Source organism: Carcharodon carcharias, chromosome 4 (genome assembly GCF_017639515.1).
Source record: "Carcharodon carcharias isolate sCarCar2 chromosome 4, sCarCar2.pri, whole genome shotgun sequence".
NCBI lineage: Eukaryota > Metazoa > Chordata > Chondrichthyes > Lamniformes > Lamnidae > Carcharodon > Carcharodon carcharias.
In genome coordinates, this window is record NC_054470.1 from 113,991,911 (window position 1) to 114,008,809 (window position 16,899).

General features: G+C 41.7%; 1 protein-coding gene across 4 annotated transcripts in view; it reads right to left on the reverse strand.

The window, feature by feature from the left end:
- Nucleotides 1-3,962: 3,962 nt before the first annotated feature.
- tjp2a (tight junction protein 2a (zona occludens 2)) overlaps nucleotides 3,963-16,899 on the reverse strand; it is a 125,638-nt gene continuing 112,701 nt past the window's right edge. For all 4 annotated transcript variants that reach the window (XM_041186452.1, XM_041186451.1, XM_041186450.1 and 1 more), the window contains 6 exons: nucleotides 14,075-14,175; nucleotides 12,464-12,688; nucleotides 11,419-11,532; nucleotides 9,996-10,367; nucleotides 6,753-6,832; nucleotides 3,963-4,772 (listed from right to left, as the gene is read on the reverse strand). In XM_041186452.1, the coding sequence (XP_041042386.1) occupies nucleotides 4,595-4,772; nucleotides 6,753-6,832; nucleotides 9,996-10,367; nucleotides 11,419-11,532; nucleotides 12,464-12,688; nucleotides 14,075-14,175 (1,070 nt within the window). In that variant the 3' untranslated portion in view covers nucleotides 3,963-4,594. The remainder of the gene's footprint in view (nucleotides 4,773-6,752; nucleotides 6,833-9,995; nucleotides 10,368-11,418; nucleotides 11,533-12,463; nucleotides 12,689-14,074; nucleotides 14,176-16,899) is intronic.

The following is a 16,899-nucleotide window of genomic DNA, read 5'->3' on the forward strand; positions in this document are numbered from 1 at the left end:
TGAGAGTCCAAGGTTCCCTTATCCTCGATCTACTTCCTTCCTACCCTTCCATCCTATTCGTTTTCCTAAAAAATTGGGTTTCAAAATTGGACACACTTGTTTTCTTAATAAAAGAAATCCAAATAAAATGAGGAATGGCACTGTGCAGTTCCTCTGTCTCACAGATATTAGAAAATGTTAGAAATATTCCAATGGCTAAGTGTCAAAAAAAATGAGATAAGTTGGAAATTGTTGCTTCAAAATTCAATGTTTAAAATAAAATGTAACAGCATGAGGAAATTTTTTATTTTTCAGCCTACTACACTTTCTGAATCTTATCGAACATAAGCTACAACAGCTATGTAATCAGTCGTATGTCCCCCTCTTCCTCTCTCACACGTAACTTCTCTTGTTTTTAAAACACTCTGACTGGAGCTTTTGAATTTTGTCCACTCTCTCTCGCAAGTAATTTTGAAAAGCAACTGATCATTAATTGCTGGAGGCCATAGGAAAATATTCCATCTGATTGAACATTACTGATAAATCCTGGAAAGGCACATGCAGCGAATACTCAGGTCAAATTCAACTAACAGTATCATAGCTCTGGGCAAAAAAAATGTCAAAGCTCATACCTTTGGTAGAGACTGAGCTCTTGAAGTAAAAAAATTTAAGAGGACATTAAAACACACACTTGAAAATCAATGAATAAATTTGCTAATGGTCACCACTGTAATGACCAAAAACTGCGCTGATTAATCCTGTTTGATAAAAGTGATATAAAATAATGGTTATATCATAAACTGTTTGGTTTATGGAAAAGCATTGCTTCCGAATGGGACAATGCAGAATTTTAAACCGCAGTCATAGTGCAGCCTAATGTACAAGTGTAAGAGACAGTAAGGGGATGATGGTGGCAGCATAGTGGTAGTGTTACTGCATTAGTAATCTAGAGGCCCAGACTAATGCTCTGGGGGGTATAGTTTCAAATCCCACCATGGTAGCTGGTGGAATTTAAGTTCAAAGTTTATTAATTGAATATAAAGTTAGGCCATGAAATTGTCATTTTCTGTTGTAAAAACCCATTACTTTAGGGGAGGAAATCTGCCATCCTTGCCTGTCCAGGCCTATTTGTGACTCCAGACCCACAGCAATGTAGTTGACTGTTTAACTGCCCTCTGAAAGCCACTCAGTTCAAGGGCAATTAGAGACGGACAAGTGCCAGTCTTGCCACTGATGCCCACATCCCATGACAGGATTAAGAAAATAAAAACAGGGACAGGCTGTGTGTTGCAAGCTTCTCAAGGTATGAGTTTCAAGTTGATGATCCTACTAATCTTTCTTCCGCAGGCCCCTTCCCATACCAGTTGCTAGAGTCTAGCCAATTCAGTTCACTCTGCAAGTCATTAAGAAATAACTAAACACAGGAAAGACTATGGACACCCACTATCTGCCAGTCATAGTGCTGAAGAACTGTACACCAGAACTAGCTGCTCCCCGGCTAAGCCTTTCCACTACAGTACAGCTATGCCACTGGTATCAGCCTGACAACGTGGAAGATAGCCTAGTAAGTCCTACCTACAAAAAGCTAAGCCAATTATACCCCATTCCTGTCAATCAGCCTCCTCCCAAGCATGGTATAAAGCCAATGGAAGGACTGATTAATAACACCTCAAGCTATGTCAACTCGCCAATATCCTGCTCACCGACACTTAAGTTTGGGCTGTACCAGAGCTATTTGCCTGCAAATCTCATCAAAACCTTCATCCAGGCATGCTAGCAAGAGATGAGTAATAGCACCATTCGACTTCCAGGGCATTTTCTGGTCAAGTATTTTATCACGGAGCCCTAGCAAAACTGAGATCAACGAGCAACAAATGATAAACATGCCAGTGTCTCAACACAGAGGAATATGATAGGGTTTGTGGCAGGGTTGGAAGACATTGAGCTACTTTGGCTCCTGGCTAAGCAACACAATTTTAAAATTCTTATCGTTTTCAAATCCCTCCATGGAATCATCCCTATCTCTATAATCTTTAGCTCCTCAACCATGAGATATCTGCACTTCTCCATTTCTGGCCTGTTGAGCATCCCTAATTTTAATCATTGCGTCATCAGTGGGTGTGCCTTCAGTTGCCTGGGCGGAGCTGAGCTCTGGAATTCCCTCTCCACACCTCTCTACCCCACTTTCCTCCTTTAAGACACTCTTTTAAAAACTCTCTCTTTGACCAAGCTTTTGGTCACCTAATACCCTCATGTGGCTATGTGTCACCTGTTTAAAAACACTCCCAAAAAGCAGCTTGCCATATTTTATTACATTAAAGGCACTATATACATAAGTTGTTTTTTGAAGGACAATTATTGCAGAGCCAGGCCATTACTAAGAGTTTCACAGAGTTCAAATGTCTTCAGCTTCATCAATGACTTGTCTGTCATCCTACAGCACCTTTCTAAGACACTTCCCTTTGCAGTTTCCTGCACAATATCTCCTGGGTGCTCGGCAATAGCATTTTGACCTCTCTCAGCCCTCTCCATAATCGACGACATAAGCCAGGAGTGTGCTGGAATACTTGCCTGCAACAGAAGTGTGAATAAAGGTTTCAGCAACTGTGAGATAAGGAAGAGCCTTTTTTGCTATGGAGGTGTACTCGAGCAATCTTTGTTAGGTTTGGGTTCAACGTCTTATCTGAAAGATGGCACCTCTTGACAATTCAGGCTCCCTCAGTACTGGCATTCAGCGGAGTGTCAGCCTTGATTTTTATACACAGGTCTCTGGGGTGGGACTTGAACACAACCTTCTGACTCAGGAGAGTGTGCTACCAACAGAGCCATGGCTGACACTCAGAGTATAGAGATTATAAGATTCCAGTCTTCTGGGTTGCAATTACCAGAGGAAAAAAGCATTCAGTAACTCATCAGGTTTTTTAAGTACATCCCAGTCACTAGGAAATGGCTCCTTGATGTTCAGTGCAGCCAATTCTCTTCTCTTGTCCAGCTTCCATCTCTGGATCATGGCTTTGATGAGGTCATAGTGTTTCTGACACAGTCCAGAGTATTGGGGAGAGGGTTATTGGTGAGCTCGTGTAGCTTAATGAAGAGAGTCCCCTCAGCATTGTATAGCTGCTTGGGAATAGGCTGAGGGGAAGGTTACTTGCTGGGTTGGAATGATCCTGCTTAAGCAACTTTATATTTACATTTAAAAACACGTATGTCCCCTATCTGTGACATGATTTTACTACCCATTCTAGAGGAAAGAATGGCGATAAAATATTTACAGAAATCCACCATGTAACTCTATTGGCATGGAGAACAATAGCTGTCAAACCATTAAAAGTGGTTCCCTGTGGTTTTACGATCAGTATTCTTTACACAGATTCCTTATTTCAGCCAGGTGGCCAATAGCAGCCAGATCCATATGAATATAAATCACTCCAGTTGCTCCATAACCAGGTGCAGAGGGAGACGGAGATAGGTACGGGAAACGTCAGTACAACAAGGAACGTTAGTTCGATTGTGTAGAACTTAGACATTCAACAAAACCTCATTCCGAACCAGAAACTGAATGATAACTGCATGAGCTGGGGAAGAATATTTTCATCTGGTAAATGGAGTTAACCTGGGGAGTCTAACAGTGGGCAGTTTAACCATTAGACTTTAAAGTTCAGCATACTTTAAAACACACCCAACCCACAAATCTGATCTGTTGCCTAGCATTTTATTAAGTGATATTTCCAATGACTTGTGCATGCAAATTGGCTGCAACGTTTCCTCTGTTACTTCTGAAGTAAATTCAATGTTGTATTTTATTGACTATAAAGTGTTTTGGGACGTCCTGAGGTGCTATATAAAGGCAAGTCTTTCCTTTTATATACTGCGGTAAATTTTAAACAGGCAAGAGGTGATGAAATACATTGAACTGTCCAAAACCAGGAATTTAAGATGCATCTGCATCCCATGGTCTTGGTGATTTAGAAGGATAACAATAGTGGCACTTAAATACAATTTATTTTATTTGATCAGTTTAAAACCAAATCTGCTTCAATAGGTTAGGAGACAAAAAAACACATTCTGTGCGCGAAATGCGCACACACTCTCACACCACTTACAAAGGCAATACAAAAATTAGACATTTTTTCCTCTGGTCCCTACAAGAGCTTTATACCATAATGGTTGATCAGTCAGTGAAATAAATCAACTCAAATCAAACCAAAATCCAGTGTCGTTACCATCACCAATTACATCTTTTTGTTCAGAATAAAAAAAAGGGGAGAAAAAGGCACTTGTGTTACTGTTCAGAACTCTAATTACTTAGAGTGTCTGGCCAGTTCATATACTTTATTATAATTTGCTCTTTATCTTGAATTGTAACATTAAAAAACTTCAATCAAATGACAAAAAAAAAACACCAGTAAAGGCAGTTAGAATAGCATTTGCAAAGTATAAAAGTTTGTTATTCCACATAGTCCTATTGAAGTAAAAATGCTGCCACAAATACATAGCGAGTCAATCAGCAGCTGAAAATTCAGGCACTAATGGACCTGCTGTCCATTTCCAGCTTATTTTTCTTTTATCTATTTCAGTTTTTTAAAAAAAAATCTGGATTACAAAATATTGCTTTCTACAATTCAGTGTCCCTGTATTTGGTCGGTGGTGAAGCATGTTGCGCGTAGTAACCACGTTTCGAATGGTCGGCTAGTTGTCTGCGATACTGCTCCTGCTCCTCGTCCTCGTCACTGTAAATGGCTCCACTGGGGTCGTGATAGGATTGCGATGGGGGCTTTTGGGGTTCAGGAGGCCTAGATTTTAGAAGAAGAAAACAATATTTTCAGTATTTTCAATATTTGAAGCCTGAAAAAAATAAAAACTAACGGATGCTGCCCATTCAACAGTCATCTGTGGCATGAAGAAAAAAACTAAACTACCAGATTAAAAATATTTAAGCGCTTTCCCCCCCACCCAGTGTTGATTTCATTAATCTCCCTTTCCCCTCCATTTTCTTGGCTTTAGGCCAGCTCAAATTTTTGCCCTCACATTAAAACAGTAACTGCACCAGGAAAGTAGTATTTCCAATTGCTGTAAGTGCTTCGGGATGTCCTGAGGTAGTGAAAGGTGCTATAGAAATACAAGTTCTTTCTTTCATTCAATAATGTTCTATATGCTCTCCCTTCCCAGGTACATGCATGTTCATGACCAGCCACAAGGAGGGGAAAATAAAATTTTAAAAATCTGATTTATCTGTAGATTTGTGACTATGCTTCACAAGTACTTCATTGGCTGTAAGGCACTTTGGGACACTGGGGAGATCTTGAAAAGTGCTATAAATGTAAGTCTTCTCAACTCTCCCAGGAGTTTACATGGCTGCAGAAAGTGGGGGAGGGGGAAAAATACACAAGAGGAATTGTCCAATCGTGATGCTCCAGCAATCTCGAGTGCAGGGCTGGTTTATGAACCAGCTTTTCAGTTTTGCATGACACTCCGATGTATTCCACAGCCGCAGACAAGAGAGAAAGTTAGATAAACTCAGAGATAGGTTTGGTTTGATGGGTGACTCATTTGGAGCAGCATGGGCCAGTTGGGCCGAATGGCCTCCTTGTACATTCTACATGGAGTTAAAAATGGGAAAACTAGCAGCAATGGTGGACTAAGAATCGAAATTTAACCTTCAGATAAAGTTTATCATGCACTTTCATGGCGAATTGGCTTTCGATTGAGGCCACTAGGTGGAGTGCCTTCCCAAAGGCTGAAATCTGATTTCAGATTGATTTGAGGGACAAAAACCAGTCATCTCGCTGCCACAGAGGAACCTGCTTGCTTCAGCCAACACAGAACATTAGCCTCACCCAGCCCTTCCCACCTGGGATGATAGCAGAACAGGCAAAGTTCGAGACACTGGACTTAAAAAGAAATTCTTACCAATATATAAAACAAATAATGGTAGAATGCAAGTCAGGAGAACTTACAATCAAACCATAATGACCAAGTAATCACATTGTGGTGTGACCAATTTCCAGTTTTTGTCAGAACTCAAAGAGAGAGATGGAGGTCATTCAGGTCCTCAAGCCTGTTCTGCCCTTTATATAGATCATGGCTGGTCTGTACCTCAACTCCATTTACCCACCTTTCAATCCATTCCTGAATACCCCTACAAAACTAAAATCTCAATCCCAAAAGCTTTAATTGACTGCCAGCATTCATAGGTCGAGACAAAGATCTAATTTTTTTTAAAACTATACTCTGCGTGAAGAAGTGACCCTCGCTTTCCCTCCTGAACAGCCGTGTTCTAATTTTAAAGGTTCTGCCCCCTTGTTTTGGACGTCCCCCACCAGAGGGAACAGTTTCCCTGTATATACCCCATCAACTCCTTTAATCATTATAAGCAGCGATTCAATCATCCTCTGGTGTTTAAGATGATTGATTAATAATGGGGGATTTGATAGTTTCTCTCTACCTTATTTCCTCTGGTGGAGGAGGAGAGTCCTGAACAAAGGGGCATAACCTTAAAATTCGATCTAGGCCGTTCAGGGGTGATGTCAGGAAGCACTTCTTCACACAAAAGGGGAGTGGAAATCTTGAACTCCCACTCCCAAACAGCTGTTGAGGCTGGGGGTCAATTGAAAATTTCAAAATTATAACTTATAGGTTACAAAACTAAGGCATATAAATAAAGTTAAGGTACAGATCAATCATGATCTAACTGAACAGCAGATGGGACTCAAAGGACCGAATGGCCTCCTCTTCTTTTGTTCTGAAAAATGAACTGTGGCACATTGTTTTACCTTTGGAGTTGGGGATGTTCAGCTTTAGGAAGTTTTACAGGAACTGCATAGATGTCTGCGTTTCTCTGTGCTAGCTCCAGCTGTAAATATAAACAAAGAATTTATCTTGTTAAACTCAGCCACTGGGACTGTCTGCATCCAACTCACAAAAGTGATCTAAATAACACTAGGAGTGGGGGAGGGAGCTGGGGAGGGAGAGAGAGACAGTAAAATGAGTGCACAATCCCTACTAAAAAGAAATATAAACATTTATATAAATCTCGAGAGGACAATATTGTACTGCAAAAGTAAAAAATTATTTCATGAAAGTTCGTCTTAAAACTTTTCACAATTTCCAGGAGATTTTTTCTATGGAGTGAAACTTGCTCTTCGCTTTATAGAATCACACAACCACAGGGGCAGCCTTTCGGCCCATTGTGCCTGTGCTGGCTCCTTGAAAGAACTATCCAATTAATCCCACTCCCATGCTTTTTCCCAGTAACCCTGCAAATTTTTTTCCTCCTTCAATTATTTATCCAATTTCCTCCTGATGTTGAACCCAATTTCACCGACATTTCAGGTAGAACATTTCAGGTCAGAACAACTTGCGGCTTAAAAAAAATCTTCATCTCCCGTCTGGCTCTTTTGCCGATTATCTTAAACTTGGTGACATGGAAAGGAGCGCAGACAATCAACAAGTATATAAATAAGGAAGCCCTTGTTTAAGTAATCTCTAAAACACACAAATTCAACACTAAGAACCTGCTCCCAAACAAGTGACCTTGAGTGCAAAACACATTGGACAAGATCAGCAAAGTTCAACTGTCAGTTTTGTACCACAAGTTCACACATTAAGCTCAGGTTTGACCTTCAGGGGAGCTCAGGCATAATTAATCTCCTACACAAAAACAGAATTACCTGGAAAAACTCAGCAGGTCTGGCAGCATCGGCGGAGAAGAAAGGAGTTGACGTTTCGAGTCCTCATGACCCTTCGACAGAACTTGTGGAAGGGTCATGAGGACTCGAAACGTCAACTCCTTTCTTCTCCGCCGATGCTGCCAGACCTGCTGAGTTTTTCCAGGTAATTCTGTTTTTGTTTTGGATTTCCAGCATCTGCAGTTTTTTGTTTTTATAATTAATCTCCTCTTGGCAGCTTCCAATCCTAGCCATGAGGGACAGAGCAATAATTCCCTGTGGAATTACTGCTCTAACCAAGAAGGGATATAACCTTCAGGGGGAGAGAAAAATCTCTGTACTAGACTGTTGTTAATGTGCCATTGGTTAAGCTTAAAAAAACCTGAAAATAAAGGCTAGTTATTTTTGCACCATTAAGTTACAATGGGGTTCACAGAATTGTTACAGCACAGGAGGCGGCCATTTGGCCCCTTGTGTCTGCACTCGCTCTTTAAATGAGCAATGCACCTCATGCCATACCTCTGCCTTCTCCCTGTAACCCTGCACTTGCTTCCTTTTCAGGTAATAATCCAATTCCCTCTTGAATACCTCGTTTGAACCTGCCTCCACCACACTTTCAGGCATTCCAGGTCCAACCACACGCTGTGCAAAAATGTTTCTCCTCATGTCTCCATTGCTTTTTTTGCCAATTACCTTAAATCTGTGCCCTCTTGTTCTCAATTCTTCCATCAATGGGGAACAGTTTTTCCCCTATCTACTCTGTCTAGACTCCTCATGATTTTGAATACCTCTATCAAATCTTCTCATCCCTGTGGAAAGCATTCCCCACTTCTCCAATCTATCTATCTATATAACTGAAGTTCCTCATCCCTGGATCCATTCTTATGAATCTTTTCTGCACTCTCTCCAATGCCTTCACATCCTTCTAAAAGTGTGGCACCCAGAACTGGATCAATACTCCAGTTAAACAAGGCAACTGGTGATAAGGCGGAGTTAAATCAAACAGTATTAAATACTTATGCTGCAATGACCAATCCTCATTAATTGCAAGAGCTTCATGAACAATTTTCAGGTCTCTTGCACATTAAGTGGATTTTAGTTTTCACAAGTGATGTAGTTTCAAAGGTTTTGTTCACCCTCCCCCCACACTCCGGAGTGGCTATCGAGTGGAATGAGCCAATACATTTGATGGAACCCATTGGATTTTCACTCCATTGAGATCAGTAAAAGGAAAAAAATTCAGGCAAGTTGTATCAACAACTTGCATTTATATAACACCTTTAATGTAGCAAAGCATCCTTAAAGGCATTTTACAAAAGCAATTCTCAGACACAATTTGACACTGTGCCACACAAGGACAAGTGAGCAAAAGCTTGGTCAATGAAATAGGCTTGAGGCAACCTCTTAAAAAAGAAACTAGGAAATAAAAAGAGTGGTAGAGGGGTGGAGAGGTTTAAAGGTGGGAATTACAGAGCATAGGCCCAAGGCAGCTGTAGGCACAGTTGCCATTGGAGGAGTGATTAAAATAGGGATGTAGAACACAACAGACCATTGCTGCTGATATTCTGGGAGAAAGGGGCAGTGAACTTGAATGAGGGAACACGTTCTGTGCCTTAGACACAGAGGGTGCTTCCCCTCCCCATGGGGGGATCCAAGATTAGGGTTTAAAAATAAGGGGTCTCCCATTGAAGGTTTCATTGATTCATGGGATGACAGTGTCACTGGCAAGGCCAGTATTTGTTGCTTATCCATAACTGAGTGGCTTGCTAGGCTATTTCAGAAAGCATTTAGGAATGAACCACATTGCTTGGGGTCCAGAGTCACATGTAGGCTAGACCAGGCAAGGACAGCAGATTTCCTTCCCTAAAGGACATTAGTGAACCAGATGGGATTTTACGACAATCATGGTCACCATTACTGAGACTAGCTTTAAATTCTAGATTTTACTAATTGAATTTAACTCCACCAGCTGCCATGGTGGGATTTGAACCCATGTCCCCTGAAGATTAGCCTGGGCCTCTGGATTATCAGTTCAGTGAGATTCCCACTATGCCAACATCTCCGCTGATGAGAAGAAATTCTTCCATCTCCAGAGGATTTTGTGTCTGGAATTTTCCACCCCAAAGAACAGTGGAGGCCGGTCATCAAATATATTCAAGGCTGAATTAGACAGATGATTTTTGATCTACAAGGGCATCAAATGTTATGGGGGACAAACAGAAAAGTGGAGTTAAGCCCACAATCAGATCAACTATGATCTTACTGAATGGCAGGACAGGTCTGAGGGGCCGAATGGCCTGCTCCCATTTCTTATGTCATGATCTTAAAATGGTGTTAGGACTGCCTTACTCTTGCATTCTGTGCTTCCTGCAGTTCTTGCAGCCGCTGTGCCCGAGCTTTGTGATCCAGTTTCTCAAATATTTTCACTTTGCCCAGCACTGACTGCTGCTCGCTGCCATCACCCAATTCCTCGGTCTCCTCCCCCTCGTCTTCCCCGGGGGGCTGCGTGGCTGGAGCAGGTGGTTTGATCGCTGTCCGAACCCCAAAGGTGGGTTTTGAAGCCACAGGAGGGGGCTGTGGCTTGGAGGGTGGGACCTCCTGACCACGAGAGTGCTCGCTGCTCCCAGGGCTCGGGCAGCTGTATCGAGAATCGTCCCCACGATTGGAATCATGATACTGCCGTGGCAGCTCTTTTACGTACGAGTATACTTCAGCTTTTGGCTTTATGGGATACAGAGAATATTACACATGTTAAATCCGATACAATTGCTTATGACATTCAGTTGTGGCATTTTCTAGCTTTCATTTCACTTCAAAGTTTAAGCACACCAAGATCCTTAAAAAATGAGCAAGGCAATAATTGGGAAATTCTAGAAATACTTGGCAGGTCTGTGCAGAGATAAACACTTAAACAATTCAGGTTGATGACGTTGCATCAGAAGTTTAAGATGGAACAGATTTTAAACAAGTACAGAGATAGGGAAAGGAGAGGGGAGAAAGAATAAAAAAAAGGTCTGTGGTAGGGTGGAACGCTGGAGGGGGTTAAATTTAAGCTTGTTACGTCTTCTACCTTCCAACCTATATCACATGCCTTCCCATCATTGATGGTCATGCTGCTGGGCCCCGAGCTCTGGAATCCTGTGTCTCTATCCTCCAAGGTACTGCTTAAGATCTACCTTTCGACCAAGGCTTTGGTTGCCTGTCCTAGTATCTCCATTTGTAGTTCAGTGTCAAATTTTGCTTTATAAAAAGCATTCCTGTGAAGCGTTTTGGGATTTTTATTACATTAACAGCACTACATAAATAGAAATTGTTCTACAACATCCCAAAATGCTTTTACGAGGCAACAGACAAAAATCTGACACTGAGCCGCGTAAGGAGACATTTGACCAAGTGTTTGGTCACCTGCTCTAAAGGAGGTAGGTTTTAAGAAGCATATTAGAAGGGGAAAAAGAGAGGTGGAGACATTTACGGTGGGAATTCCAGAGCTGAAGGCCCAAACCAATGGAGGAGTGATCAAAATCTGCGACGTGCAAAGTGTCAGAATCGGAAGAGCGCAGCGCTCTTGAGGATTGTAAGTCTGGAAGAGGTTCCAGAAATAGGGAGTGAGGAGGCCTTGGAGGGATTTGAAAAGGGCGATAATTTTAAAATTGGGAGGTTGTCAGACTAGGTCAGCAAGCACCAAGGTGCTGGATTCTGCTAAAAATTCTCATGATAACAAATGCAAGGAGGCGATCTTGCACAAGGTCAAGTAATGAATAGCACCCATTACCTTTGGTGGTTCAGGTTTAAAATCTGGAGGGGGGCTGGAATCTCTTAGGACTTCCCTGCTGCCAGCTCTTCTCATCTGTCCTCTCGCCACAGCTGGTTCTGGACTCTGTTTCCGCTGAAAACAAAACCGATTGTTGCCAGGGTAAGGTTTTTGTGCACAATTCTGGCCAATATGAATATAAACAAGTGATTCCACAAAAGCTATCATAATAAAGAGATTAACATTTATAAAACTCAACAACTTCCAGTAGTATGAATCATTGCAACTACAACACTACCACTTTGCACAACTTCAATCTTGTGCAATAAAAGTCCAATAGGGGACTTGACGATGGGATAGTCTAGAACTAGGGGACTCAGTTTAAAAATAAGGAGTCTCCCATTTAAGACAGGGATAAGAAGAATTTGTTTTCTTTCAGAGGGCTGTTAGTTTGTGAAATGCTCTTCCCCAGACAGCAGTGGAGGCTGGGTTACTGAATATGGGTAAACAGTAAAGTAGAGTTGAGACAACAATCAGATCAACCATGATCTTATCAAATGGCAGAAGGGTGGAATGGCCTACTCCCAATTCATACATATGTACATACATGGGATTTTACATCTCAATAAACATCTTCTATTTCTGTAAATAAAAAAAAGTGTCAAGAATCCTCAGTGCACCAGGCAAATCCGGCTAGGTCATATGTCCATAGGGTAAGTTTGGAGAATCTAAAACTGGGGTCACAAGTGCAAGATGGTCACCAATAAATTCAGTCAGTATTTCAGGAGAAACTTCCTCACTTAGAATGGGGGAAGACTGTGTAATTTGTTACTACTTGGAGATGAGGAAATGAAGAGCAATGATGTGTTTAAGGGGAAGCTGGATAAACACGAGGGAGAAAGGAATAGAAGGATATGGTGATGAGGTGAGATGAAAAGAAGTGGGAGGAGGCTTGCATGGAGCATGAATAGAATTCACAGCACAGAAAACAGGCTATGTATAAACAAAGTACAGAGCACCCTTCATGTTTGAAGGTTAATACACATCTCGATTGTGTTGCTCTCACCTCTTCTACCTGTACTGGCTCCGATGATCTCGCAACAGAAGAGACATGAGGCTCATTGATTGGCTCATCCAGCTCATTGTCTGTATAGGCTCCGCCCTCTGTGTCTGTATCATCATAGTCGCTCATCAGCCGACTGTCACAGCTAAGGTAGTCAGCTCCCATGGCCGACAGATAGGACATGCGGTCATCAGGCATCTGTAGGTCTTCATCTCCTAGTCCATCTGCCTAAATTAAAAAAAGGGCAAGGTAAAGCATTACACTGAAACAAAAAAAAAACAATTTCTCACCCAGATATCTGAGAAATGTCCATTCCCTACCCCCAAAAGGGAGCACAGATCAACAACTTTGGCTGCTCGGGGGGTGGGGGGGGGGGGATTGTGGGCAGGGGCAGGGAGCGGGGGGAGCTGTGAGGGGTTGGTGGAAGGAGAAAACGGAGGGAAGATTTATAATCATACTTCCTCTTAAGAGGATGTGGGATTCTTCTAATTATCCCCCAGGAATTTTAGGATATCTTAGTTTTCTCCAATGTGAGTAAAGAGTCTGATTGGGTCATGTTCTGGATGGGAAAAGGTTAAAATTTGATCAGTTCCTCTTAAGAGCAAGTAGGATTTTCCCAACAAAACCAAAAAAAATGTTGATCATAATCTGATCTTGTCATTTTTGTAAAAATCGGTACATTAGAGCACAGAAAATCTTTTTGATTTGGTTGTTGATTTGTAAATCCCAAGCATCAGAGCTGATTAAAATGCTGGTCTTTGTTCCAGAATACAAGCTGCTGTGTTCAGGACCATAGGCAATTTCAAATAGTTGTGTGCAAACTCTTCAAAGAATCCAAATGATTTGAAAATAGGATCACTATACCAAGAACATATGACAACCAGGATTAATACAGTTCAATGGCTCATCAGCTTCTCCAATTTCAATGTGACTCTAACTAATTGCTATTAACTGGAATAACCTGTAGAGTGTGGTGCAGTCAATAAAACAAACTTGGATATCCCATTGGGAAAATCCTAAACTATGAAACACAGTTTTTAAACTATGAACTATTAATACTTTTGGGAGGTTCTTTTAAGTATGACTTTGGTTAATTCATGAGAAAGGTTATAGGGGAAAAAAAGTGCAAGATTAGCTAAGGTCACTGGAGTGTACCAGGGAGAAAAAAAATCAAGACACTTGCACTTAGTGTAGTTTCATCTAAATGGATGGATGGGTACATGGTGGAGGAAAAGAAAAAAAAAACACAACGTAACTTACTCTTATCGAATTCTCTTAAGAGGAGCAGCCTGTACATCTTCTTAAATGTGGTCATTCTTTTGCAACACAAATGTGTTAATTACTGACTAGCACAGTTCAAGATCTTCAATAAATAATATAGAAAGAAAGAACCAAGAAACCTTTTTGGCTCAATAACGAACAAACAGCTCACTGACTAAACATCCGTTTTTGATGAAACTGCAGTTGGGATCAGGGATTCCTCCCAGGTCCTACACTATGACCAATACACGCACTGCATAATCATTAGCATCCATAGGAAGTTACAATTAGCCTAATTTTTTAAAAAATCGTGTTTGAACAAGCTGTGCAATGCGAGGCTCATCCAATACATACCTTGCCTTCTGAAACCCAAACAGCAGAAGCCTGGTGATCTCTTATCAGATCCTTTAGCAATCCATACCAACCATCATGGGAGGAATTCAGATCAATTGTCTCTGTAATATTTAAAAACAGAAATAAAAAGTTCTCCTCTTCCATATAAGAATTTGGAAACAATTGCAATCATTGAGAGAAAAGGAAAATTTGGTACTAAGCAAATCCTAGATACACCTGAGAATCCACTTTAATTTATATTGCATTCACATTAGCAGCTTTACGCAAACCTTCAGGCAAGTACAAAAGCAGCACAGAATTCACAGCACAAACAGGCCATTCAGCCCAAATGGTCTATGCTGGCATTTATACACCTCCCACCCTTATAACACAGCAAACTGACATCAGGATTAAACTAGTCCTCAGCTCCGCCTCTCCTCTGTTACATTGCCAGAGTCTCATGCAAAGTTACCCTTGTACACAGGGCTGGATTCTACACTGAGGGCAAGCCCTGCATTCGGGTGGGCGGGGTGGGGGGGGGGGGCGCAGGGGGGTGGTGCGATGGAGAAGGACGTGTTGAGGGAAAGTTGAGGGGGCTGGAGGTCCCCAATTGGCACCAGCGGCTTGGAAAGGAGGCACACACCCCCCGCCCACTTTCTTTTTATATTACTGACCAGATCGCAGGGTCAAACCTGCCAGGATACATGTTGGGCACTGTCCGTTAAATCTCAAGGGCCTCATCCCAATGCTACTAAGTGGACACTAATTGCCCATTTAAGGGCTTCAATTGGGCCATGGGCAGGCAGCTCACCTGATGATTCCTGCTATACTTGTTGTTAAATTATGAGGGCAAAGGTGGGCATGCTAATGGCATGCCACTAGTTTGCAGGTCCACTCACTAACTTTCCCACCCAAAGTGGTCCTTATAATCCAGCCCACAGAATGACATGGATAATAATGTTTTAATTTAAGATCAGAGTTTCTGTAAAACCTCTAATCCACAAGAGCTCCAAACTTGCTCTTTTTATGTTATGACCTCAGGTAGATTTAAAAAAGAGACAGACTTGCATTTATATAGCGCTTTTCATAACCACTGAACATCTCAAAGCTCTCTACAGCCAATGTTACCTTTAAAGTGTAGTCGCTGTTGTAACGTTGGAAATGTGGCAGCCAATTTGCACACAGCAAGCTCCCACAGACAGCCAAGGTGATAACGACCGGAAAATCTGTTTTGGGGATATTGACGGAGTGACAAATATTGGCCAGAACACTGCGGACAACCCCCCTGCTCTTCCTCAACTTAGTGCCACAGGATCTTTTACATCCACCAGAGCAGGCAGAAGGGGCCTCAGTTAAATGTCTCATCCAAAGAAAATGACACCTATGACAGTGCAGCCCTCCCTCAGTAGTGCACCGGAGTGTCAATCTAGATTTTTATGGTAGAGTCCAGGCATGGTACTTTAACCTGGAGCCTTGTGAAGTAGAGGCGAGACCCACTGACACAACTTACAAAGTTACTGAGAATGTAGGAACCATAGAAAAGACTGAAGAAAATAGTGTAGTGTAAATCAGCATGGAAATATATAAAAAGAAAATGGAGCTCTACAATTTTTTAATTGCCATCCCACTGCAACATACAGATCATAAAAATACATTAAAAAAACCCAACTAATTTAACAACAGGTAACGCACACAGCTGGTGATTCATCACAGGCAGGTATCTCATGACAACCTTTATGATTGTGACAATTGTGATGGTGCAAAAGTTTTGTGGGTTCAAGTTCCGTTCAAGATTTGAGCACATAATGCAGGCCGACAGTCCCAGTACTGAATTGAGTGCTGCAATGTCTCAGGGGCTGTCAAAACCAAGGGCTCCCATGCCCTCTCAGGTGGATGTAAAAATTAAGCCCTAGGGACATTATTTTGAAGAGCAGCAAAGGCGTCTCCCTTGCGTCTTGACTGATGCTTCTCCCTTCGGTCATTATCACATTGAGGTTTACGGGAGCTTGCCATGCTTAAATGGCTTCTGTATTTCCTATATTACAACAATAACTACATTTCAAAACAACATCAATAGCTGTGAAGTACATTGGAACATACTGAGATTATGAAAAGTGTGCATAAATCTAAGTCTTTCTTTCTATTAGATTCATTCTTGGTAGGTATATTTGAATAGCTTTTCTTAAAACTCATCAGAAATATGTTATTGCAAGTTATACCCACTTTGATCTTACCACCTTCCATTTAATATTTCTGATGATGCTGAAACCAAGTGCATTTACAAAGCTTGACTGAGTGTTTAACAAATACTGCAATGAAATGCTGTGCAAGTAGGAAGCTCTGGCGTCAAAGATTTAGCTCGAGTAACTTCTCCACACAATCTGTGGTTTCACCATTATATCTATTGTATTCAAATCCCTTCATGGCTGCACCCCTCTCCATCTTTGTAGCCTCCTGCAATCCTACAACCCTCAGAGATCTGTGCTCCTCCAGTTATGGCCTCGTGGACATTCCCAATTTGAATCATTCCTCCATTGGTGACCATGCCTTCAGCTGCCTGGACCCTAACCTCTGGCATTCCCTCCCTGAATCTCTCCTCCTTTCAGACTCACAAATGGAGGTGAAGCCCAAGGTCAGCCATGATCGTACTGAATGGCAGAGCCGGCGCAATTAGCCATGCGGTCGACTCCTGCTCTTATTTCTTGTGACTCTTCTGTGACCTACCTTTCTGACTATGATTTTAGTTTCCTGACCCAATATCTCTTATTGTAGCTCAGTGTCAATTTTTGGCTGAAAATATTCCTGTGAAGCATCTCAGGATATTTTATGTTACAGGTGCTATATAA